This window comes from Rattus norvegicus, chromosome 5 (assembly GCF_021556685.1).
Source record: "Rattus norvegicus strain SHRSP/BbbUtx chromosome 5, alternate assembly SHRSP_T2T, whole genome shotgun sequence".
NCBI classification, from domain to species: domain Eukaryota; kingdom Metazoa; phylum Chordata; class Mammalia; order Rodentia; family Muridae; genus Rattus; species Rattus norvegicus.
Genome location: NC_141538.1, coordinates 138,951,886 through 138,977,847, shown reverse-complemented (window position 1 = coordinate 138,977,847; position 25,962 = coordinate 138,951,886). Strand labels below are relative to the sequence as shown.

General features: G+C 45.9%; 1 protein-coding gene and 1 long non-coding RNA gene across 33 annotated transcripts in view; one reads left to right on the top strand and one right to left on the bottom strand.

Annotated features, from left to right (window-relative positions):
• Ccdc30 (coiled-coil domain containing 30) overlaps positions 1 to 24,804 on the top strand; it is a 92,969-nt gene extending 68,165 nt beyond the window's left edge. For 13 of the 32 annotated variants that reach the window (NM_001431189.1, NM_001431187.1, NM_001431188.1 and 10 more), the window contains 7 exon segments: positions 1,807 to 1,951; positions 10,137 to 10,249; positions 15,399 to 15,540; positions 17,888 to 18,024; positions 18,327 to 18,441; positions 24,004 to 24,071; positions 24,428 to 24,804. In NM_001431189.1, coding sequence (NP_001418118.1) covers positions 1,807 to 1,951; positions 10,137 to 10,249; positions 15,399 to 15,540; positions 17,888 to 18,024; positions 18,327 to 18,441; positions 24,004 to 24,071; positions 24,428 to 24,626 — 919 coding nt within the window. In that variant the 3' untranslated portion in view covers positions 24,627 to 24,804. 32 annotated transcript variants of the gene reach the window in all.
• LOC134486980 (uncharacterized) lies at positions 21,233 to 23,008 on the bottom strand. Its single transcript, XR_015621094.1, has 3 exons — positions 22,657 to 23,008; positions 22,165 to 22,304; positions 21,233 to 22,013 (listed from the first exon to the last, which is right to left on the bottom strand). It is a non-coding gene; the product is annotated as an uncharacterized LOC134486980 (long non-coding RNA).
• Positions 24,805 to 25,962: the final 1,158 nt, after the last annotated feature.

The window sequence follows — 25,962 nt, the reverse complement described above, 5'->3', positions numbered from 1 at the left end:
GATGACGTTGCTGAAGAGACTCAGGCTACAGGGAAAGGAGGATCTCACTGGACCTTGTCAGCCTCAAGACCTGCTAATGTTTCCTTGCTGAAACCATGTGTTTTGTGAAGCATCTCCTTTTTAGCAGTCTCTAGCAAATCCCGAGGTGCCTTTTCTATTCAGACTTCCCAGTTGTCGGTTTCCATTTGAACTCCCAGGCTGCACTATGGATAATCCGAGGTCTTCTCAGTCCTACAGCTCACTATCCCCTCAGTTCCGGGGCTTAGCTCTTGCCCAGTCCCTTGAACCAAAACTAAGAATGGAGCTGTCATGGGATCTCACTCTGGGCTGCCCTCAGCTCCCCAGTCCTGGTGAAATGTCTGCCAGAGAATTCAGACGAGACCGGCAGAGCATAGTGTAGAAAATCGGCAGCTTTCAGAGAAAGAGAAGACAGCACAGGCAAGGGACCTTGCACATCCCCCTTTTAGGCAGCCTTTGTCCCGTGTCCAAAGTCTCCAGGAGACTGACAGGCCCGTCTTACTGACCTTCCCAGGAGAACACGATGGTTTGCCCTTGCTCTTACAGAAATGCCTCCTGCTGTTCAGTAATCGTGTAAGGTTTGGGGCTCCTGAGCTCAGTCTAGATAGTTAGTATACGGATGTTCAAAGTGGTCCCGGATGCCATCTTCTCACAGAGTCAGGGATAGGACTCAGGCCCGTTCCCCTGTCCAGTACTACTGTTCCTATGCTTGTGTTTCTATGCTATTGATTATGAAGAAAAGGTCCAGCCCAACTGTCTTCTAAGGTTGCTAATTTCTAACTGGCTACTTAACAGAACCATAAAGAAGACAGAGATGACTTCTCAGATATGCACATAGTGATTTAGATAAAGCAGAAACGACAGTGAGGAAGTTGGTGTAGGGTTAGGTGTGATTGGAAGAATTAAGCCCCAACAATCTTTAGTGTGCCTGCGCTTACATCCAAAGAAGCTGAGAGCGAGAGGCGCAGAGCCCCGGGACCCAGCAGAGCACCAGGAGCGGGCAGAACCCCGGGAGCCAGAGCCAGGAGCCCTCAGAGCCCTGAGTCAGTGTCTCAGTAACCGAGCGGTTGCCTAGAATGCATACATTGGAGAGCACAAAGCTGTCTGGACAGCTTTGGGATCTTAGAGACCTGGCACACAGGTGAGAATTTTGCCCATCGGTGTTATTTCACCCTTCCCGTCGCCATATCCCTCAAGATGTCCGGGATGAAGAGAGTCTCAGTTTGAAATTCTCAGAAAGTCTTCCCAGGAACTGTAGTTTGATGAGTCTGTCTGAAAAAGCGGGTACTGACGGCACTCACTGGGCAGTGTGGATTTCCCCATTGATGATGCAGCGGCGGCAGAAGCAGCAGCAGCAGCGCATCAGCCCCTGAGTCGGCTGTAGCAGGGCTGCCATGCGCACACCGGTGTCAGCAACGCTTGGAGCTCGAAGATTGTATGGGCCAAGTTGTAAAGCACCGGGGAAGAAGGCGAGTAGACTCCGGAGTAGAGCCCCACCTCAGCCTTGCCCTAGCTGTTCTTGTTGCCACACCTTCCTTATCTCTGCCATAAGGAAATTTATTTCTTCCTCATGGTTTTGTTTTGGTGGCAAGAGAGAGAATTAAAGAAAAGTTTCTATTATGTAGAAGGTTCCCTGCACTGGTCCCCTTATCCTGCAGACATATAACTGTACCTCCCTCTGCTGAAATGACAAGCTCCCTCGTGCTGGCCCAGAAGTTTTGGGTCTAGGAGTCACTTGCAGACTGTGGCAGTCCACAGAGTGACCCGCTGTGCATTGCTTGCCCTCAGGATTCTTCTAGACCAGGATGTAAATGAGCTCCAGAGACAAGTGAGAACCTTGCAGGATAAGGAGAGCCAACAGGAAGCAGCCAATTCCCAGCAACAAGAGACTCTACGCAAACAACTGGAAATCGAGAGAAGAAAGTGTGAAGAGGTAAGAAAGTAGCAGGAGAGCGTCCCCAGTTCCGTGTATTCACAGACTGGAATGAGTCTCCATCTTTACTTGTTAATTCAGCTATCACTGAGCACACTTTAACCTACCAAATTTAGCTGGGAAAACAAATATATAGAAATATGGAGACTGTGGACATAGATATAGATGTGTCTCCAAATGGAGGGGAAGGAAACAGGACTTCCTTGTATTATCTAGGACGGGTTAGGTGTAAATTAAATTAATAGGAGTTGGAGAGATGCCTCACTGATTAAGAGGCTGCTTGTCCAGAGGACGTGGGTTCAATTCCAGGCACCTACATTGTAACTTACAGCTGTCTGTAACTCCAGTTCCAAGGGATCCTACATCTCTTCAGAATGCCTCAGGCCCAAACACACGTGTGGTGCGCAGACATACATGAAGGCGAAAATTCTTATACTTAAAATGAAAAAAAGGGGTTGGGGATTTAGCTCAGTGGTAGAGCGCTTGCCTAGGAAGCGCAAGGCCCTGGGTTCGGTCCCCAGCTCCAAAAAAAAAGAAAAAAAATTGAAAAAAAATGTATGTTTTTAAAAAGTAATCAACATATGGCAAATTAATAGGAGTAAGACCGTTCTAAATACACATATATGAATGAGTGTCCACAAAACATGAGACTTAAAACATCATATGTTCAAAGTCTGTTCAGCACCCTAAGTGATCTAGAAAAGGCTCTGGGACCTCTGGAACACAGTAGAGACAAGTTGTGGGAGGGTGTGAGGAGGAATTATAAGGTGAGGAAGGGATCACCTCAGATACAAATAAAAGTCGCTCCAATGTGGTCCCAGGACATCACTCAGAGGGTAAAGCATTTGCCATGAAAGTGTGAAGACCTGAGTTTGAATCCCCAGCACCTATGTAAAAGCCCAACACACAGTGTCTGGTATCCCAGTGCTCCTACAGGAAAATAGGAGGTAGAGAATGGAGAACTCCTGGAAATTCAAAGTCCAGGGACCCTGGGGAGCACAGTGTAGAAAAGCAAGGAGGACCCTGTCTAAAAGATGAGAAGACAAGGATAATGATGTTATCCTTAGATGGCTGTAATGACAGCTGTGGCACATACACGCCCACATCACTCTCAAACACACACACACACACACACACACACATATACACATACACACATACACACACAGACACACGCACATACATACACACACACATACACGTACACACACATACACACATACACACATATACACACACGCACACACGCACGTACACACACATACACACACGCACACACATACACACACGCACATACACACACGCACACACATACACACACACATACACATACACACACATACACACACATACACATACACACACACATACACACACATACACACATGCACACACACACGCACATACACATACACACACGCACATACATACACACACATACACACACACACGCCCCTCTTCCTGACATAGTAACTTGCTGACTTGCATCTCCTGAATAGATGTAAATTTCCTTTACAAATGATAGCTCTTCCGAGCTGCTCTCGTGCCTGTAGCTTCTCAGAATAACAAGCTTGAAAACACCAAGGAAGTGCACAGGAGGCGTTCTAGTCAGCACCACTGTTGTTATGATGGAAGACCATGGCCAAAAGCAAGTTTGAGCCAAGCAGTGGTGCCACACACCCTTAATCCCGGCACCGAGGAGGCAGAGGCACGCGCATCTCTGTGAGTTTGAGGCCAGCCTGGTTCTAGGACAGCCAAGGAAATCCTATCTTTGAGGGACTTGGGGGAGGGCAAGCTGGGGAGGAAGGAGTTTATTCAGCTTACATTTCCATACTGTAGTCCATCAGTCAAGGAAGTCAAGGCAAGAACTCACGCAGGCCTGACCTGAAGGCAGGAGCTGATGCAGAGGCCGTGGAGGGATGCTGCTTACTGGCTTGCTCATCATGGCTTGCTCAGCCTGCCTTCTGATAAAACCCAGCACCCCAAGCCCAAGGATAGCATCACCCACAATGGACTAGGTCCTCCCTTCCTTATCAGTCACTAAGAAAATGCCTTACAGTCAGGGATGTAGTGCACACCTTTAATCCCAGCACTAGGGAGGCAGAGGCAGGCAGAGCTCTTGAGTTTGAGGTCAGCCTTGGTCTACAGACTGAGTGCCAGGATAGCCAGGGATACACAGAGAAATGAGAGGGGGGGGGGAGGAAGGGAAAGGAAGAAGAAAGAGAAAGAAAGCGGCCTACAGCCGGATCTTATGGAGGCTTCCTCAATTGGGGTTCTCTCCTTTCAGATAACCCTAGCTTTCGTCAAGTTGACATAAAAATAGCATAAAAAAACACATTGTGGCACGTCCTGATCCGTGATTTAGTGGTTTGGGGGTTGTGTGCCCTGAGCCCCAAAACAAACAAAAAAAGAAGGTATTTAATACATGAGGGAAAAACTCTTGCAAAGCTGCTGGATGTGAGACGAGCTGGAGCTCCTGAGTTTCCAACGAACCCAGAGGATCCAGAGGTCACAGGGAAGCAACCTCCTCCAGGGCCAAAGATATCTGGCCTGCTGTGTGCTCGTGTCCGTGACCGTGTGTTCAAGTAAACACTTAGAGGGAAAGGCAAGCCTGCATTCTCTCTGTGAGCCCACCCTACATCAGCACTTCACTTCTGAAGCCAGACAGTAGGGTTCTTACTGTTGTTCTTGTTTGTCGGTTTTTTGTTTGTTTTCCCACACACACACAAAACAATCTTGTATGGGAGTGCACACCAACAAGGTGTAAAAGTTTTAATTCAGCGGACAGCATCTGCCTGAAGACAGCATCAGATCCCACAAAATAAGGGCTTGGTCTGCAGGACCATCCCAGGTCTTGGCCTAGCTCTCCCCACCCTGGTTTTGAAGATCAGCTGTAAATCTGATGCACTGTCAGGTTCAGTCACGATGGCTCAAGAGGAGCAGGTTAGAGCATCTGCTGTTCTTCCAGAGGACCAGAGCTGGATTCCCAGCACCCCTGTGAGGCAGCTCATAAATGCCTACAACTCTGGCAACTTGTGACAGCAAGTTACTCACATAAAATAAATAAATCTTTTTTTTCTTTTTTTCGGAGCTGGAGACCGAACCCAGGGCCTTGCACTTGCTAGGCAAGCGCTCTACCACTGAGCTAAATCCCCAACCCCTAAATCTTTTATTATATATAAGTACACTGTAACTGTCTTCAGACACACCAGAAGTGGACATCAGATCCCATTATAGATGGTTGTGAGCCATCATGTGGTTGCTGGGATTTGGAAGAGCAGTCAGTGCTCTTAACCACTGAGCCATCTCTCCAGCCCGATAAATCTTTTTTAAAAAGATAAAATGAAAACTTCGATTTAATTGATCTTGTATAGTTTGTTCAAATTAACAATAGGAGGCCATTGGAGAAAGGGCTGGGAGGTCAAGAGCACTTGCTGCTGTTGCAGAGGCCCTAGTTGTGTTCCTAGCAGCCATGTAGGTTGGCTCCCAAACACCTGTGCTCCAGCTCCAGGAGATGTGACACTATCCTTTTGACTTCCAAGGGCACCTGTCTGCACATGCATTCACAGGAACGCACATGAATAGAAATAAGACAAATACTTAAGAATGGTAGCAACAATAGAATTATCCTGTAAGTTCTTTCACACACACTAGTATGCTTATGTGTAAGGAAAACGGATGGTGACAGTGATACAGTGTGTGGGAGGAAGCACCACACTTGTTTGCTCTTGCAGTGCACTGGCCCTGCCTATGAAGTGCTATAGCTTTGTTTGAAAGTGAGCTTGAGGTCTGCGCACAGTATCACGTGCCTTTAATCCCAGCACTCAGGAGGCATAGGAAGGCAGATCTCTGTGAGTTCAAAGCCAGCCAGAACTACATAGTAAGACTCAAAAAAAAAAAAAAACAAAAAAAACAAAAAAAACAAAACCACAAACAAACACAAAACCAAACATCGTAATGCTATTTAATACATTATTAAATATTGTGGTTATTGTGTCCAAGTTTCAGTCAACTGAAACTTAGAAAAGCTACACAAGAGGCTCACATTAACATTTCACATCCCAGTGCTGGAGAGACGGCTCACTGGCTACCAGCACTTTTTGTTCTTACAGAAGATCAGAGTTTATTTATTAGCTCCCAGCACCCACCTCAGGCTGCTCACAACCCACATGGAACTCCAGCTCCAGTGGGTTCAGCACCCTCTTCTGACCTCTTTGGGTACTGCACTTATGTGCATAAACACACACACACACACACACACACACTCGCACACACGCACACACACACACACACACACTCTTAAATCATTAGATAAATTTAAATTGTAACTCCGATAAGCACATCCACCTCAAAAGCTTTGGTCCGTTCAATCTTACAGTCCTTCCTCCCCAGCTTAGCCTCCTAGAAATCCATTCCTCCATATATGCCTCAAGCTTCTGGCGTTGAGTTGCCAAGTCCCGCCTGTATTCCTTATTTCTTTAAAAGTCAAGGCCTGTATTCAGCCCCTCCTCTCCCATGGTGTGTTAGAGTCTAACTCCATGTTATGACAGGAGGGACAAGAAGGAAGATGATGTGGTCATACACAGATGGCTTTTGAGGACAACAGCACCTAGGGTTTTCTTGTTGTTCTTGTTGTTGTTTTGTTTTGTTTTGTTTTGTTTTGTTTTTTGAGACAAGGTCTCTCTGTGTAGCCCTTGCCTACAAGTTGATTTTGAATTCACTATATCTGAGGTGATCTTGAACTTTTGATCTTCCTGCCCTCACCTCCCAGGTGCTTGAATGACTGACTGATGTCACTGTCACTACACCTGGTCTGTGCCATGCTGGGGAGCAAACCTAGGGCTCCATACGTGCTAGGCAAGTGCTCTACCAACAGAAACACGTCTAGCAACAGAGTTCTTCCAAGGTGCCTGCCTGCGATCTTTGTACAGATCCCCAAAGCAAAGATTTTAAACTCCACAGACAACAGGGTGGAAGCTGCTTACATTGCCACGGGAGCTTGAATCCGGGGGCCTGTCAGATGTATTCCCAGCTGTTTTCTGTGTGTCTCTGAGCCCTGTGTTTCACAGAACACAAGAAGGCCATGGCATCAATTTGTGCTGTAAATCTGCCATCTGTTTGATGAAGCGTTGTTGTTGTTGTTGTTGTTATTGTTGTTACGATGGCTTTTTAGCTACAAGAGAGGCTACTTTAAGATACTCATATAGCCTCTGTGGTCCTCTGACTCTACCTTGGTCCAGCAATTAGACTCCTGAGTTGGGAGTGTTCTCTTGGAAACACTGATGAGAGCCGTCTGACTCACCCTGCAGACCCCAGAATTCTCAGTTCCACCACAACACGGCTAATTGGATGAGATCTGAGGAGGCACCGCATGAAAGGAAAGGCTTATGTCTCCTCTTGGTGTCAGAGGTCTCTGTCCAAAGCATCAGGGTAGGAAATGCTGGGGGTGGGGGTGGGGGGCAACTGTGTGCTTGATGGAAGCCAAGAAGCAGAGAAAGGAAGGAGAAGGGGACCAAACACCTTTCCAGATCACGCCTGGGCGAGTCCTTCCTCTAGCTAAACCCTACCTCAGTAAATCCAGCAAGGGGTTAATCTATTATTTAGTTCAGAAGCCTCAGGATCCAGAGAGTTTCACCAAAGCCTATCAGTAGGACACCAAACCTCTAACATGAGCCTCCAGGGCAGTGTTTCTCAACCTGTGGGTCTCGACCTCTTTGGAGTGGAACAACTTCTCACAGGGATCACATATCAGATGTCCTGTGTATCAGATATTTGCTTTATGACTCAAACAGTAGCAAAATTACAGTTAAGAAGTGTAATTAAAATAATTTTATGGTTGGTGTCACCACAACATGAGGAACCGTATTAAAGGGTCACAGCGTTAGGAAGGTTGAGAACTGCTCAGGGGGATTGTGAGGGGGCCACTTCATGTGATCTTCCAAAGCACCTCCCTGCGGGCAGCTGTTAGCTAAGAACCAGGCCAAGCCTCTTCCTGTGGGTGCTTAGTAGCAATGAGCTCAGACTACAGGTTGAGTCCCTAATTCAAAACTCAGAAATCTGGTTGGGGATTTAGCTCAGTGGTAGAGCGCTTGTCTAGTCAAGCTCAAGGCCCTGGATTTGGTCCCCAGCTCTGAAAAAAGAAAAAGAAAAAAAAAAAACTCAGAAATCCAAAACACTCCCAAATCTGAAATTTTTGGAGCTGGACATGATGGTGCATGCCCGGAGTTCCAGCTATTTCATAAATTCTGAAGCAGGAGGATTGCTTTTAGCTCAGGAGCTCTAGGCCTCAGTGAGTAACACTTCAAGAACCTATCTGTTGATATGCTTGGTCCAGGGAATGGCACTATTAGGAGGTGTGACCTTGTTGGAGTAGATGTAGCCTTATTGAAGGAAGTGTGTCATTGTGGGCTTGGGCTTTAAGACCCTTGTCCTGGCTCCCTGGGAGTCAGTCTTCTGTTTGTCTTTGAAAGCTGAACTCTCAGCTTCTGCACCATGCCTGCCTGGGTGCTACCATGCTCCCACCTTGATGACAATGGACTGTAAGAGCTGCCTTGGTCATGGTGTCTCTTCACAGCAGTAAAACCTTAACTAAAACACTATCTAAAATAATACAAAGACACACAAATGTTGGACATGTTTTAAATGCTGGCATGATGCCATATGTGGACAGTGCCATCCCTGACCTCATTGGTAGGCCATCCAAATACAGGTGCACAAAAGTATCACAATACTTACAGGTGATGTGAATAAGGTGTGTCTCTGGTCTTGGGCCTCATTCCCAAGGTAGCTTATCATGTAATTGCAAATATCCCCAAATCTTGATTGCTTCTTATCTCAAGCATTTTGGCTAAGGGATACTTGGCCTGAACCCTCCAATCTAACCAGCTTGGATCGCCACTTAGAGTTTCTAGTTACTGAAGCCAGTTCTAGATCCAAATATCTTATGGGTCAAAAGTCAAGAGATTTTCTTTAGTTTTTGCACTCATGTTCTTAAAAAAAAAAAAAAAAGCAAACTACTGGAGCTGGAGAGATGGCTTAAGATGGTCAAGAGCACTGACCGTTCTTCAGAGGTTCTGAGTTCAATTTCCAGCAACCACATGGTGGCTCACAACCATCTGTAATGAGATCTGATGCCCTCTTCTGGTGTGTCTGAAGACAGTGTACTCATATAAATAAATAAATGAATTTTAGGGGGAAAAAAAAGCAAGCTGCCTTCCATTTTCATCTATGCTCACATCACACCAGTAAACACTAGAGTGTTTACTGTGACGCCCAAGATGTGCAGCTTTCTGCCTCTGGGCAAGCCAGCAGTGCCTCTGCGTGACCAGAAGCTGGGTATCTTCTGATTTGACTCAATTCTGACACAATCGATGTAGAGACTATTTTATCAGACCTCATGGATTAGGTAAGATTCAGTCCCTCAAGACTTCAGACCCAGTGGCAAGGCTGGGTCTCTGGGGATTATTCCCCCACCCCTTTCTTTGAGACAGGGTCTCACATAGGACCAGGTGGCCTCAAACTCTTTATGTAGCTGAAAATGCTCTTGACCAGTTGCTAAGAGTATACGTACATGTAGTTTTGTGCAAGGGTGGGGGATCCAACTCTGGACTTAGCGCATGCTAGGCAAGCACTCTGTCAGCTGAGCCACACCCTGGCCTGCAGAATTTCTGCCCAACTAGAAATGGACTAGGGTTTCCATGATCCCTCCTGAGATCCGGCCACTTTGCTAGAATGTTCACACAACACAGGGGAACACCAGTCTTCTGTTTCCTGGTTTGTTTCAGAGGTCGTTTTTTTTGGTTCTTTTTTTTTTTTTTTTTTTTTTTTTCCGGAGCTGGGGACCGAACCCAGGGCCTTGCGCTTCCTAGGCAAGCGCTCTACCACTGAGCTAAATCCCCAACCCCCAGAGGTCGTTTTAAAGGATAAAAACAGTCAGCCAAAGGGGCACATAGGCTGAGGTCAGGAAGGGTCTGGAGCCAGGAGCTCCTGGGTCTCTGCGGCATGAGAGAGTCAGCTGCTAGCATGTGAAAGAACTCAGGTCTTCCTGCAAGCCCGTGTTTAGCTAGACCCAAAACTTCAAACCAAGCCAGTTTCTAAGGCTCATCATATCTTGCCCTCTGGAGTTTATGTGAGGACTTGACTGCACAGACACAAACTAGTCCTTTTTCTCCACCATGTTTTTCAGTATGTCAAGAGCAACCAGGAATTGTCAGAGAAACTCGCTAGCTTGCAGCAAGAAAAGGAAGCTCTATGGCATGAACACGGGCAGTTTTTGGAGCAACTGGGCGATCACGTGAGGTAAACAAAGCAGGTTCCCTGTGGACAGACAGGGTACAGAGGACTGATCTGCGAGCAACCCCCAGAGCAATCACACAGCTGGGGCCATCAGTGTGATTCCCCAGTTCCATCTACCCACTGTTCCAAGGAAGGTGTGGGGCCCAATTCCTTCCCAAGAAGAGGGATTTAACTATTCATGGAACTCTGTTTGTATGTATCTTGCTCTCCCCAAGTATACCCTCTCACTGTCTTCAAGGGTTTTCCTTGCGTTCTTCAGTAGTTACTATTTATTTTTAATTTATGTGAGTGTGAGCCTGCATGCATTTACATGTGCATGCAGGAGTCCCTGGACACCATAAGAGGGCATCAGAACCCCTAGAACAGGGGTTACATACAGGTGGTTGTAAGCCACCATGTGGGTACCAGGTACTGAAATGGTGCCCCCTGGAAGAGCAACGAGCATGCCTAAGCCTTGAGCTGTCTCTCCAGGCTGTCTCTTACTTCCTTTCGTCCACCTAGACAGTATGGACACCAGACATCATACTGGGAGATCCAGGGAGATCCAGGGAGCACAAAAATCCTAACTGACCTCTGACTGCAGTGTTACCTGCCTCAACAGAAGAGCCTTTCAGGGACCTCCCTGAGGCCAGGCCCAAGTTGCATTCTCATTGCCATCCACAAACAGCGCCAACATGCTGGTACCAACCTGCTACAGAATCTGCGTGCCCCTTGGGGTGGTTGGGAAACCACATTATTTTACGCAGTGTAATTTCATGCCTTGACCAGCAGTTGGCGCCAATGAGCACATAGCGCGAAAGTGCTGTCTGAAAAGCTTAGGCTGGCCAGTCATCCCACCCCAGGCCTGATTCCCTTTGGAATGGCTCCAGGGTCAATGATTGAACAGCACTATGCCTCGTTAGTGCCCTGGCAAACGTCCAGAAGCATCCCGCCACTGCTGCTACCATGATGGAGAATCTGCTGTTTCTCCATGTCTCCTCTGAAGGGGGGGAGGGATCTTGATGAAAATTTCCTCCCACATCCTTGCTTTTGACATATGTAGAATACATGTCCAAAAGACTAATAGACAATTCAATGCATTTTGAAAAACGTGTATATACATGTAACTCCCACCTCAATCAAGATGCAGAGCACATCCCCACTGCTAGAGTCTCTCCTGCCCGTGTGTAATCAGTCTGCAGCTGTGTCCCCTGTGTCTTCCTCAGGCAAGCACTGCTGTGCTGTCGGCAGTTCCCAGAATTTCTAAGTAGGCTCACTCTGCATGCTGTTCTTTTCATGCCTGACTTGAGCAACAGCTCAACACATTCTGTTAGTTACATGTGTACTTACCGCCAGGTCTTTCCACTGTAGCGTGTGTGTGCGCGTGTGTGAGCATGTGTGTGTGATGGCTGTGAAGCTGTGTGTGTGTGTGTGTGTGTGTGTGTGTGATAGCTGTGAAGCTGTGTGTGTGTGTGAGAGCATGTGTGTGTGATGGCTGTGAAGCTGTGTGTGTGTGTGTGTGTGTGATGGCTGTGAAGCTGTGTGTGTGTGTGTGTGTGTGTGTGATGGCTGTGAAGCTGTGTGTGTGTGTGTGCGATGGCTATGAAGCTGAATAATTTTCCACATTTTTTATGCATGACCTTTAGGAAAGTGACTTCAATCCCAGCAGCACGTGCGTGGGTCCCTACATACATAAATATAATCACAATCTATGAAAACCAACCAGTGTTTCCCAGAGCATCACGATACAGTTCTAACCTGTATCCAGGGCTGAAGAGCACAGATCTATGAAGGGCGATGGAAGGAAACGTCAAAGCACAAGGTTCATTTTTGTTTCTGGCTCCCTGACCCCAGTCCTGAACTTTACAGATAAATCTTGTATTTATATGTTTCCCAACTGCTTTTCCAGAGGAACAAATTCCCCACCTTCTTGAAGCCCAATTAATAAGTGATCTGGTTTTACTTAGACACAAGCTGAAAGTTTCCCCCTAAGTGTTGTGCTACCTCATGAGGCTGGTGGTTAACACAGTCAGCAGGACAGGAAAGCCGCATGTCCTTTGGGCAAGCGGACCTAGAGCCTCAGAGCACACCAGTATCTAAGCCAGCCAGGCAGACAGCAGTAGCCAGGGAAGCCTCCTGGTTCTCCCTGGCCGTTTGGCATCGTGTGTGCATGAACCCACACACAGATACACATGTGCACACTAGACAGAAAACATGACAATACTAAACATATTGGGAATCAGCTGTTTCCCAAGTTTCTCTATACTTTATTCCTTTCCTTTCAAAATAAAACAAGTTTTTAGTTAATCTAAGTGGCAAGGTAGCAGCTCTTTGGTTGGGAAGCTCAAGATTTGGGACTTTAACTCATTCATTCATTCATTCATTCGTTCGTTCACCCATTCAATGTGTATGAGTTTTGTTTGCATGTATGTTAGTACACCACATGCATGTCTGTGTCCTTGGAGGTCTGAAGAGGGCCTGGGATCCCCTGGGACTGGAGTTATAGATGGTTGTGAGCTGTCCCTGTGGGTGCTGGGAATAGAACCTATGTTCTCTGCAAGAGCATTCAGTGCCCTTAACTGCTCGGCCAACTCTCCAGCCCAAGATTGGGTATCAATAGCCAGGACAATAGGATTTCTGAAAGTATGTGCTGTGTGTCAGATGATGTCAGACCATCACTGCGTGTGATGTCATGGACCTGTGCCGTTAGCTACAGATTAATAGAGGCAGCAGAGCAGACCTTCAAGGTCAGCTTCAGATATGTAGCCAAGTTCAAAGCTACCCTGGGCTACATGAGACACAACATTTTAGAAAAAAAAAATCATGACTTAACTGGCTGTGGTGGCACACACCTATAATCTCAGCACTCAGGAAGTGGAGGCAGAAGGATCAGGAGTTCAAAGCGAGCCTGGGCCACATTGTGAGAAAATTGTCTGGAAATCAAAAATCCATCACTGTCAACACCTGGGGGACCTAGAGGAGGATAGGAAGGTTGTATGTACTGTGAGATGCCCCATCTCTCATGCTCCTCAGAATGCTGATACCGGGGAATGGTTTCCACCACTCATCCCCAACACAACAGAAAAGGAGATTGTTATGGGAGGGAATCATCATCTTAGGAACTGAAAACAGTTTATAGAAGTGTGTATTTAGGGCTGGAGAGATGGCTCAGTGGTTAAGAGTCACCCTCTGCTCTTCCAGAGGTCCTGAGTTCAATTCCCAGCAACCACATGGTGGCTCACAACCATCTGTAATGGGATCTGATGCCCTCTTCTGGTGTGTGTGAAAACAGCCACAGTGTACTACACATATCCATAAAATAAATAAATCTTTTTTTAAAAAGATTTTTTAAAAAAAGTGTGTACTTCACTCTATATAGCAGGTGCCATGGATAGAAATAGGTCTGTGGCAAGTTTATGAATGTAGTGTCTATAGTGAGTACCATTAGTTAGGGGACTTATTGAAAACCTGAATATAAATGGCTTCAGAGACCAGGATGCAGCTCAGTCAGTAGTTACATGAGGACCCGAGTTCAGTCCCCAGAATCCATGTAATAAGCCTATAACTGAGGGAGAGGCAGAAGACAGGCAGCCCCTGGAGTTCACTGACCAGTCAACCTTGTCAGATGGGTGAGCTCCGGGTTCAAGGTCAAAATACCAGATGGAGAACAATACTCAGACATTGACCTGTGTCCTCCATACTTATCCGCACATTTATGCATACCTGCACATACTCATGGAAACGTGCACATGCACACACAAACACACACACACAAAGCTGGAGATAAAAAGCTGGACATGGTGACACACACCTGCTGTAACCTCAGCCCTGGGATCACAAATTTAAGGCTAGCTTGGGCCACATAGTGAGTCCCAGGCCAGTCTAAGCTCTATGGTGAGTCTCTGCCTCAAAGAAGCAAAAAGAGAGGCATGCGGTGTGTGCAGGGTTTCTCTCTTATCTGACAATGCAGACATAAGCAGTCCATGACCAACATCGAGGTTCCCTGCGTCAGAAGCTGGGGCTTCCATTGTCCTGCTGCTGCTCCGGCAACTTTTGGTCTTTTGTTGTTTTGGTTGGTCGGTTTTAGTTTTGGGTTTTGGTTTTTTGTTTGGCTTGGTTTGGTTTGGTTTTTGTTTGTTTTTCGGCAGGGTTTCTCTGTGTAGGCCTGGAACTCACCCTATACTTGAACTCAGAGATCTGTCTGCCTCTGGTATGCCACTGCCACCTGGCTTTGCATCTCATGACTTTAACATGTGGAATTTCTCCACATTGCTGAAGACAGTTCACTACAATCCCCACTTTTCAGTGGGTAAGCAGGGAGAGGGGCAGGCTCACAGCGGCTTCTTTTAAGGCACACTTCCTCCTTACATTCTGTTAGCCCAACTGTACATGGATTTATGTAGACACAAGGAAAGCTAGAGAAATCTAGCTATACGGAAAAATAATTTCATTATTTTATAAGACAGCCCTTCCTCAGCCAAATCTCATGGACTCTGTAATGGTAAAATAAAATTAAGGGCCAGCCAGTAGGCTCGGCTGGAAAAGGAAGGCACGTGTCATAAAGCCTGATGTTCTGAGTTCGGTCCCTGGAACCCACATGTGGTGGAAGGAGAGAATCAACTCTTACACGTCGTCCTCTGACTGCTACACATATGTTATGAAAGAATAATAAAAACTTTTAATATGCGAAGAGTATAGGCTGTGAATGGTATCACATGCCTTCAGGCTCGACACTGAGGAGGGAGGCAGAGGCAGGTGGATTCCTGTGAGTTCAAGGCCAGCCTGGCCTATATAGAAAGTTTCAGGTCAACCAGGGCTATATGGTGAGACCCTGTCTCACAACAAAACACAACAGTGTAGCCAGGAGCCTGAAAAACCTAATTTTCCTCTGTGGGGCAGGATTCAGAATTCCTACATCAGGAATCCAAAGCCCAGGAGTTTCCTAAATTAAACCCAGACACTGGACAGTCATCAGTTCAAACCAAGGTAAGCCAGAGGCTTGAGCTCCTGGGGCTGGCTGAAGAGAGGGGATTATTCTAGACTCATCCCTCACATAGGTGAAGAAGATGCGAGGCGAGCCAGCCATCACTCAAGGTCCATAGGTCATATCCAAAGAAGATCAGTAGGTCCTACCTGTATTCCAGCGTGCTTATCCTGAATTTTGCTTTTACAGAAACTACAAAGACAAACACCACTGCCACAAAGCCAAGCTCCAAAAGGTCAAGGACCGTCTGACTCTCGAGTTAGAGATACGGAATAAGAGGATTAAAGAACTTGAAGATGACACTGGGAAACTGCAACAGAAAATTGAAATGGTGAGGGAAAAGCGCAGTAACCCCACTGGTGGTTGGCAGTTTGAGAACGGACACTCATCTTCTCGTTTGTCACTCATGGCTTCTCTCAACCCCAGCTTCCGTTTCTGCTTCCACCCTTCCGTGTGAGGAATTCTTTGTATTTTTAATGCATGTGTACATATGTGCGCACATTGATGTATGTGTGCGTGCTTGCTTGTATGAAGGTGCACATGGAGGTCAGGAGACAACTTCAGGGGTCATCCCCCACAGCACAGTGCGCCTGCTTCCTTTCTCTCACTGGGCTAGCGCTCACCGGGGAGATTTGCCTGGCTGACCACAGGCACCCAAGGATGCCTGCCTCTTTACCACTTACTGCTGGCGTTACAATCCTCACAGCCATGCCCAGGATTTTTAAGTGGGTTCTAGGGATCAAACTCGGGGCCTCGTGCTTACAAAGGAAGCACTGTACTAACTGAGCTCGCCCCAGCAGCTCGAATGTGAGGAAACTCTTAAGGACCTGCAAGACTTTTAGGATTGCAAACCCAAATAGGATATTGAAGATATTCCCGGTGGTGATTTATAATTGTCTCACCTTCAAGTGGAAATATCAGTCCTGAAGCTGGAGTGATAGCTTAGGGGTTCAGAGTACTTGCAGCAGGGCTGGAGAGATGGCTCAGTGGTTAAGAGCACTGACTGTTCCTCCAGAGGTCCTGAGTTCAAATCCCAGCACCCACATGGTGGCTCACAACCATCTGTAATGGGATCCAATGCCCTCTTCTGGTGTGTCTGAAGATAGCTATAGTGGTGTACTCAGATACATAATAAAATAATTTTTTTTTTAAAAAAAGAGCACTTGCAGGTTTTACAGAAGACTCAGGTTTGGTTCCCAGAATTCTTGTGGTAGTTCATAACAATCCTTTATTCCAGTTCTAAGGGTTATGACACCTTCTTCTGGCTTTATTGGGTACCAGCGATGTATGTATTTCTCTCTCTCTCTCTCTCTCTCTCTCTCTCTCTCTCTCTCTCTCTCACACACACACACACACACACACACACACACACACACTAAAAATAAACCTTTTGAAAAATAGTCTTTTGTGTGTATGTGTACATGAACTTGGTTAGACAGTGTCCCTCAAATTCATGTCCTTCCATAGAATATCAGATGCAACCTGGCAATTTGGAAATCCAGTCTTTGCAGATGTGGTCAATTAAAACAAGGTTGTCCTGAATGCGAGTGGATTCTAAGTCTGATATAATAATGATAATAATAATATTATATTATATATTATTAATATAAGTCCAATATGCCTGCATCTTTGCACGAGGATCTTCTGCATCTTGGCAGAGGCTGAGACCGGGACACATCCCACGGGGAGGAGCACCCCATGAGGACAGAGGCGGAGAGGGAAGGATGTGTCTGTAAGCCAGAGAGCATGGAGGATGCCTGGCAACCATGGAACAGGAGGAGGCTTGGAATGGTGTTCCTGTGAGGCTCAGAATGTAGCCCAACACTAGAGCTCTTGCCTGACATGCACGAGGCCCTGGTTTGGCCTCCAGTACTGACAGAGAGAGACCTTCTCGGCCCCCAGAACTAACCCTGGCAGCATCTTAATTCCAGACTTCTAGCCTCCTAGGACTGTAATAAAATAAACTCCTGCCACACAAAGCCACTAGGTATGTGGTGATTTGACTTGTCTGAGGTATGGTGAGGAGGCTAAGTTCTTATCTTTCTCCCTCTGCCTGAAAATGAATATAACTAGAGGCCAGCCAGATGGCCCAGTGGATAAGGTACTAAGGCACTTGATGCCAAGCCCGCTGTTAGCCTTAAATTCAATCCCCCAGGACCCATAGAGTCCTCAGAAAGAACTGATTCCTGCAGCGTATACACATTGTGGTACACACCCACAATGTTGTTTAGAATGAATGGATAGATGAATGGATGAATGAAAAGAGAACACAGCCAGTCCTTAAGAGTCTGAGGCAAGAGTATCACCCTAGGATATATAACAAGTCTCTGTTCAAAACAACAAAATATCCACAAAGCATATGAAGATGTATCCAGGGAGAAGATTTCAGTGCAGAGCACAGAATTCTGTTGCACTTGCTGGTGCTTTAATACCTGCTGGAATTAAACACTGGGAAGGCAACTGTTTCTTCCTGGAGATTGAGTGCCGAGGCAGTTTTCATTGTGAATGTGTGCATTCCCTAAACAACACACACAGGAAGGCATCTAGTATAACTAAGGATGATGCCAAACAGGTGCCAAGAGATTCGGGGGCCAGAGAGAGAGAAAGCACGAGTTACTGGGGTTACCGTTAAGACCTGGGCACATCTTACATCTATACATCCTTTTCCCTCTTCCTAGGAGAAAGTGTTCCAGGGCCAGATCATGACCCAAAATGACATCCTCCTCCTGGAAAAGAGGAAGCTTCTAGAACAAGTCACCAATCAAGAAGAACTGATTTGCAGCAACAAGTCCACAATATCTGCATTCCAGAGCAAGTAGGTGCAGTGGAGGGGCCCCTGAGCTCTGGGGGAAGGGTCTCTCTACCCAGGGCATGGCTGGTTCCGGAGACTGGAGTGCTTTCGGCCACCTGTGAGTCTTGTTCTGCTGTCTTCTGTTTTCAACCACTGTGGCATCAGAGTGTCATGGAGGAAAAAAGAGTGTGGAGTTGTATGACAGCGATTAAAGCTCATGCTTAGCATGCATGAGGCTCTGTGTTTGATCCCTGCACAGACAGGAAGGAAGAGAGGAAGGGAGGGAAACAGTTTCTAGCTATGCCTTCAATTTGTGCCATGTTTAGGACATTTTTACTGGATAAAGAAAACCAGCAGTTGCAGGAGAACTGCCTCCGGCTAATGCAGCAAATTAGCCTCTTGGAGCAAATTATAAGAAGCATCCAGATCCGCAGAGAAGAGGTAAGATGTGCACTACGTATTGGGTCCTGACTAAGGTTTGGCTCGCTGGTTCACTCTGCCTTCACTTAGCTTTATCTTCTTGGAACCACAGCCTGCTCTTGGCTTCATGGTCTGCAGTGGCAGAGTGGCTCCCTGGGCACATAGGGCAGCAGACCCCTGACTGATCTTGGTGTGCCCTGCTCATCACTGGGCCTACATTCATAACACTTTTATCCTGTGTAATCCCAACACCATCCATGTATGCCTCCAAGCACCTTTCTAAATGTGCTACATCGCTGTTGCCTTTTTTCCTGCTCTAGATCAGTGACCTAGTAGTCAGGTCTCAGAGGGCAAGAACCGTAGCTCATCTATGACCACATCTGAGGACTGGCCTAGCTCATACATGACTCTGTGGACAGGTACAGTTCATACTTGACCATCTCTGCAGACAGACTTTAAAGTGCTTTGAGAATGAATGGATGCTAAATGTTTTCTCGGATACGCCTCCTCCTGAACAAGCCTGTTTGCAGCGTTGTTCTAGCCCTGTTTGGAGAAAAAGAACAGCAGATCTGAGTGAGGCATGAGAAGGTTGAGAGAAGCCAGTTTAGTCTGCTAATGAGTCAAGGCTGAGGAGAGCAACTGAGTCAGAGAAAAACAAGCACGTTCCAAATTCAAACAGACAAGTAGCCAAGGAGGATTGCCGGGATAGTATGGGCTCGGTCAAGGTCCGGAGTCTGGCTGGTGAAGAGTGTGACTTCAGTAAGCAGAATCAGATGATAGATCCGGGGTAGAGGCTACTTCCTCCTTTCCCTGGTGTGATCGCCTGCAAGGCATCCCTTCAGAAGATGCTCCCACAGATCTGGTTATTGTCTCTATGGCTAGAAGACCTGCATCTTGTTTATTCTCACAAAGGTGGTAATTTCTAAGCTACATGAGGTTTTTCCTAGTCATCATCAGAAGAACCGCAGCTTACATGACCTGATTGCCAATAGTTTCTCTGTCTGCTTGAGTGAGTTCTTTCTTACTCAGTTCACTCACTCATCAACCGCTAACTCCAGGAACTAGGCCTGGTCCTGGAGCACCAAGAGAGTCCATGTCTTCACATATCTTCATTCCAGTACGGAAAGGCAGACACAAGGATTACAAGTCATAAGACTATATGGAGGCTGGGCATGGGGGCTCGCATCTGTAATCCCAGAGCAGAGGAGGCTAGAGCAGGAGGGTTAGGAGTTCAAGACTAACTTCTGCCACTTAAGGATTTCAAGGTCAGCCTGGGGTACATGGCTGTCTCAACAACAACAACTGAACAACATCCACAACAACCAAGAGGTCTAGACTGGTAAGGTAGCCCTTGCCTAAAGAAAGATCTGAGTTCAGTTCCTGGAACCCACATGGGGGAGGAAAAGAGCCAAGTCCTCTGACTTAAAAAAAAAAAAAAAGCCATGTGATGGTGGTGCATGGCTTTAATCCCAGCACTCAGGAGGCAGGGAGGTGGATCTCTGAGTTCTAGGCCAGCCTGGTCTACAGAGTCCCTGGACAGTCAGGGCTACACAGGAAACCCTGCCTCGAACCTCCCCTCCCCAACCCCTACTGCAATAACAACAAAAAGAGGCTTTGTTAGACAGCTGGGGACGATACTGGGTGCTTGGGATCCCAGCGTGCACTGAGCCTTTCTCAGGGCGAGCTTTTTCTTGTAAATTTATTTATTTCATGCATGTGAGTACACTATCAATGTCTTCAGACACACAAGAAGAGGGCATCCGATTCCATTACAGATGGTTGTGAGTCACCATGTGGTTGCTGGGAATTGAACTCAGGACCTCTGGAAGAGCAGTCAGTACTCTTAACCACTGAGCCATCTCTCCAGCCCAGGGTGAGTTTTTAAGCACGAAAACCATGTCCTCAGTTGACATACTTCAGTAAATAGGAACAGTTAGCCAGACTCAGAACAACTCAGAAGATAAAGGTAAGGTTAGTACATTCAGAGACTTCCACAGAACTATGAACATTGATGGATTAGGCCTTTGTTTCTGTTTAGACAGGTGGTGCTGTCTACATGCTGAGTTTTATGGCCTGAATGTTACCTCTGTCATGGAGTCAGTTGTGCTGAGGTATGGGGTTCTGTTATAACACTAGAAGGGAATCAACAACAGACCAAAGAGCAGATATCATCAAAGCCCATTTGGTGAACCATTGAGCTTGTTAGGGTTATTTATAGGAGCATGATTGAGGGTTACTTCCAGGAGAAGAAATGACTCAGATATCTGTGTCACCAAAAGCCATCCCACCAAGGGTAACAACTTATGAAAAGTGGAAACCTGAAGCACACCATACAACCTGCAAACAGCTCAAAAAGTTGGAGAGTCCCCTTCCAGGCAGCTCAGCTGCTCTGATTGTTTCTCTTATCAGTCCTTACTAGTGTATCATCTTGGAGACTAAGGAGACTAGTGAATCTGATCAGTTTCAGGAACTTCCTGAAGCTTTTGAGTTGTTTAAATCCTAAATTTAAAGTACTTCCCTGCAGGACGGCACATTTCTCCTCCCTTTAGAACATCTTGAATTTTAAGGAGCATCCATCTACGATGTAATGCTTTATCTCTTATACAAAAACAATATATAAAGAATTGGAGAGATGGCTCAGCAGTTAAGAGCACTGGCTGTTCTTCTGGAGGACTTGTTTTCATTCCCAGCACCCACATGGCAGCTCACACCTGTCTATCACTCCACTTCTAGAGGATATGACAAAGTGCCAGTGCACATAAAATAAAAATAGATTACAAAAAACAAAACATATATATATATAAACATTTCCTTTTCTTTTCTTTTTTTTTTAGAATTATTTATTTTAATGTATATGAGTACACTGTAGCTGCCTTTAAACACTCCAGAAGAAGAGGGCATCAAATCCCATTACAGATGTTTGTGAGCTACCATGTGGTTGCTAGGAATTGAACTCAGGACCTATAGAAGAGCAGTCAGTGCTCTTAACTGCTAAGCCATCTCTCCTGCCCCCTGCTGGAAATTTCTTGCATGAATTATTTGGTCTATATCAAAGGTTAAGCTGTAATCCAGTTCAGGGAAACCAGTAAACCCATGTAAAATTTGGTCTGTGTTCATCTCTGTTTTTATTTTGTCGTCAGCAGCAGCAGCAGCAGCAGCAGCAACAGCTCTACAGCTTTGGGGAAAGGTTGTGACAAAGCCTCCTACTCTGTAGCCCTGGGTGGACTGGAACACACTGTATAGGCAAGATTAACCTCAAACACACACTGATCCTCCTGCCTCAGCCTCTTGAGTGCTAAGGTTATAGGCATGAGCCACCGTGGCCAGCTTTAATCTGTTTTTCTGGGGGGAACCATTTTATTTGTAAAGTCATAAAGCTCACACAAAATAAGACATAGAAAGAATGCACCCCATTATGATAAAGGCCACGTTTGACAAACACACAGCTGACATGGAACTCGGGGGTAAAAGCTGGAAGGCTTCATTCTAGGGTCAGGAACAAGACGAGACATTTCTTCTCTACCAACCTCTTCTGTTCAAGGAAGTAAGTGCTAGAAGTCCTTGACAGGGTGATTTGGCAAAGACACAGAGGCCTCCAAATAGAAAAGGAAGAGGTGAGGTTGTCAATGATCTTGTATATAGAAAACCATAATCATTCCATAATCCCTCTAAAATAACTCTATTAGAGCAAGAAAGAAATGCAACATAGAAATCAAATATTTCAGCACACAGACATTGACTTACATGAAAAAGAAATCAAGCAGTGAGCCAGCACCATGGCTCCGTGGGTAAAGATGCTCTTTGCCAAGCCTGACATCTGAGTTCCATCCAGGGTGCCCATGGATAAAGAAGAGAACCAGCTCCCACAAGATATCTCCTGACCTCTAGACACAGAAACAGATTAACAAACAAATAAATGTTATGGGGAAAACATGAAATCAAGAAAGTCCAGGAAATAGATTAGTAGTAGGATGCTTGTCTGGAATATTCAAAGCCCTGGTTCAATCTTCACCACTCCCTCCCTCCCTCAACAACAACAACAAAAAAAATGGTGTTAGGCTGGGGATAGAGTTCAGTTGGTAGAGTGCTTCGTCTGGTATGCACATGGTTCTTGGTTTGCTCCCCAGCAATATATACATATGTATTAGGGTTCTCTAGTGTCACAGAAATTATGGGATGTCTCTATATATTAAGGGGATTTATTGTAATGACTTAACAGCCTGTAGTCCAACTCACCTAACAGTGGGTAGTTGTTAATGGGAAGTCCAAAGTTCTAGTATTCGCTAGTTGCTTCAGCTGATCTTCTCTATAAACTGAAATCCTGAAGAATTAGGTTCCAACAGATGTGCTGACAAGTATGTGCAAGCAGATAAAGAAGAATGAGTCATCCTTCTTCCAGTGTCCTTATGTAGGCCTCAGTAGAAGGTGTGGCCCAGATTAAAGGTGTGTACCACTATGCCTGGATCTAGAACTTGCTTTGTCCCAGGCTGGGCTCGAACTCAGAGACCTGCTTGCCTCAGTCATATACATATACATATGTATGTATGTATGTATGTATGTATGTATATGTATGTGTGTGTGTGTGTGTGTGTGTGTGTGTGTGTGTGTGTGTGTAAGAGAGGGAGAAAGAGGTGAAGAGTTGAGAGCTGGGATAGCAGGGATACATAATAGTAGTATGTAGTGCTGTTTGCAGGCAGTAAATTAGTTTTATGCATCTTTATTTATATACCATAAATTGTAAGCTCTTACTGCCAATGACTTATCATTATAAAGACTGACTAGGGCTGGAGCACCACCATGGATTGCCAGGGGATGAGAGTAATCATTGTTCTTGCAGGGTACCTGGGTTTACTTCCCAGCACCCACATCAGGTGGCTTACAATGTTGTGCCAGGAAGTGTTTGTGAACCCCAAAGACCACCAAGGAGCCGTTTCCAATGTAATAACATTAGGGTCTCTTTATTACATGCTCAGGCTTGGGCTCTCCTCCAACCCAACCCTGACACATCGGGATGGGAAGGGAAGGTGGAGCAGCCTCTCGAACCCTCAACAGGACAAGGTTTTATAGGATATGGAAGTAAGTGTGTGGGGGGGTGGGGGTGGGGGGGGAGGTTCTATCCTGGTATCTAAGCAGACAGGAAGGTGCTCTGAGGCAAAACCATACCTATATAAAATTGTATATAATCGTAAACATTCTGAAAGTACATCTGAAACAATCAGACTAATCTTTGATTAACTATTGCTAGGAAGTAGCTAGGGAGTAACTCTTGCCAAGGACAAGCCATGGGGTCCTTCCTGGTATGTGAGTGCAGCTTGGGGTCTGCTGCAGGTCAGGTTCTCAGGCCTTTTTTCTTTAAGATAGAGGCTGGGACCAAGACGGAGTAAGTTTGGCCTCTCAGCAGCCACCTCTGTAACTCTATTTCCAGGGGATCTAACACACACACACACACACACACCCCATACGTACGTACATACATACATCTAACACACACATGTGTGTATATATATATATATATATATATATATATGACACACACAAAGCAAAAATAATTATATCTTTTTAAAGATATATATTTTCTTTTAGGAAACAGTAATTACTGACAACGCTGCATTTGAAATACTCAAAAAGATACTACCGTTACAAAACTCCAGGTGAGTTGAACACATCAAGACCGCCATTAACTGCACAACCAAGATGGCTCCTTACTGGTTCGGAGTGGCTGTCTTGAAAAAAACACAGCTTTGGTGTTTTGGGTTCTTTTCCTCCTACAATTGGGCTTTTGAATCTGCATCCAGTCTGTGTTCTCCCCGCCGGCTTTCCAGTCCTACAGAATACCGATTTCAGGCAGGGGATAATCCACGAGCACAGGCCTCCGGTGACTCTTGTTTTCTCTTTGATTTGACAGCTGTAACGAGCTAAAGTCCTATCAATGCCATAGACTCGTAGCCCTAAGCTCCTACCAGGAAGTTGTCTGAATGTCGGTGTCCTCACACATGGCTTTTCTCAGTTTCTCAGGGACAGGTTTGGTATTGCCAGCTAAGAATCCCAAGGAGGAGACTGAGCTGCTTAAGTCGGAGGGAGCAACAGTAATGGCCAAGTCGCCTGAGCCTCCTTCACAGTCACAGGATTCAGAAAATGGATACATCAATGTGACTTCTCTAAAGGAGACATACCACACACAAGGGGACCGGAAGCCAAAACTATGACCTCACGGGATCTGAAACAATACTAATCATGCCTACTAAGTCAGAGCCTGGGTACAGAGGTGCAAACTGAGCTGGAGACGTCTCACAGAACACCCTGGACATCAACAAGGAGTCTTCAAAATCGCTTTTTAAACAGTCATTAAAATTTTTCAAAAATGGAATCATCGTTTGATATACCTACTGATAATGGGTTTTTTAATTCTTTTCTGTCTATTGGTGTTTTGTCTGCGTGTATGTTCATATACTCTGCATATGTCAGAAGAGGGCATTGGTTCTCCTGAGACTGGAGTTGGCAGACAGCTGTGTCATGTAGGTGCTAGGAATGGAACCCCTATCTCAGCCTCACAAATGCTGGAACCACATACATGGGTTGCCATATTCTTTTAGAACCGGGGCTGGAGAGATGGCTCAGGAGGACCAGAGTGTCCCAACACCCATGTGACAAGCTAGGTACCCTGCACATGCCTGCACACCCAGCTTCAAGGAGAGTGGATGTTCACTGGGGCTTACTGACTTCCAACCCCTAGAGAAAATCGGAAGCCCAGGTTGAGGGAGAGACTCTGCTTCAACCTAATAGGTGGTAGATGACAGCTGGCCTCTTCTGGCCTCAGTGCTTGCACAAGTATGCATACCTACTCACATTAATATGTGGAAATAAATATTAATACTAAGACCACAGAATTTGAGGAGGGTGTTCAGTGTCAAACCTCACCTCTATATGAACATTCACTCTCAAAAAATGTAGTTAAATCAATGTTTTATTACCAGTCAATGGTGAAATGTCTATAATCCCAGAACTCTGGGGGCAGAGGCAGGCAGATCTCTGAGTCAGGGTTAGTCCACAAGTGCGAGTACCAGGACAGCCAGGGCTATACAGAGAAACCCTGTCTTGAAAAAAAAAATGTATAATACGATTCAAATACTACAAGGAGCTATTGGCCTTCGGTAGCTGCAGGAAGAAGGAGAATCAAACTGCTTTAATAGTGTAGCACCTGCTTCATTGGGAGGCCACACAGACAAGAATGTGTGGGCAGCACAGATTGGTCTTGATGAGCTGTAGAAAGGAGACCACCTTTTCTCTAGGGGTTGGAAGTCAGAACAGAACACCAAGGTGGGTAGATTGGGCAGTCGAGTGGACTGGAAGGAAGTTCTCAAAGATGTAATAGAAAATTCAAATCAAAATTCATGTATTAGTGGGGTGTGATGGAGCAAGCCTGTAATTACAGTTATTTGGGAGGTGGAGGCAGGACAATCAGGAGTTCAAGGTTATCTGCTGGCCTATCAAGTTTGAGGGTAAACTGACCCTGATATAACATGAAATGCTATCTCAAAAGTT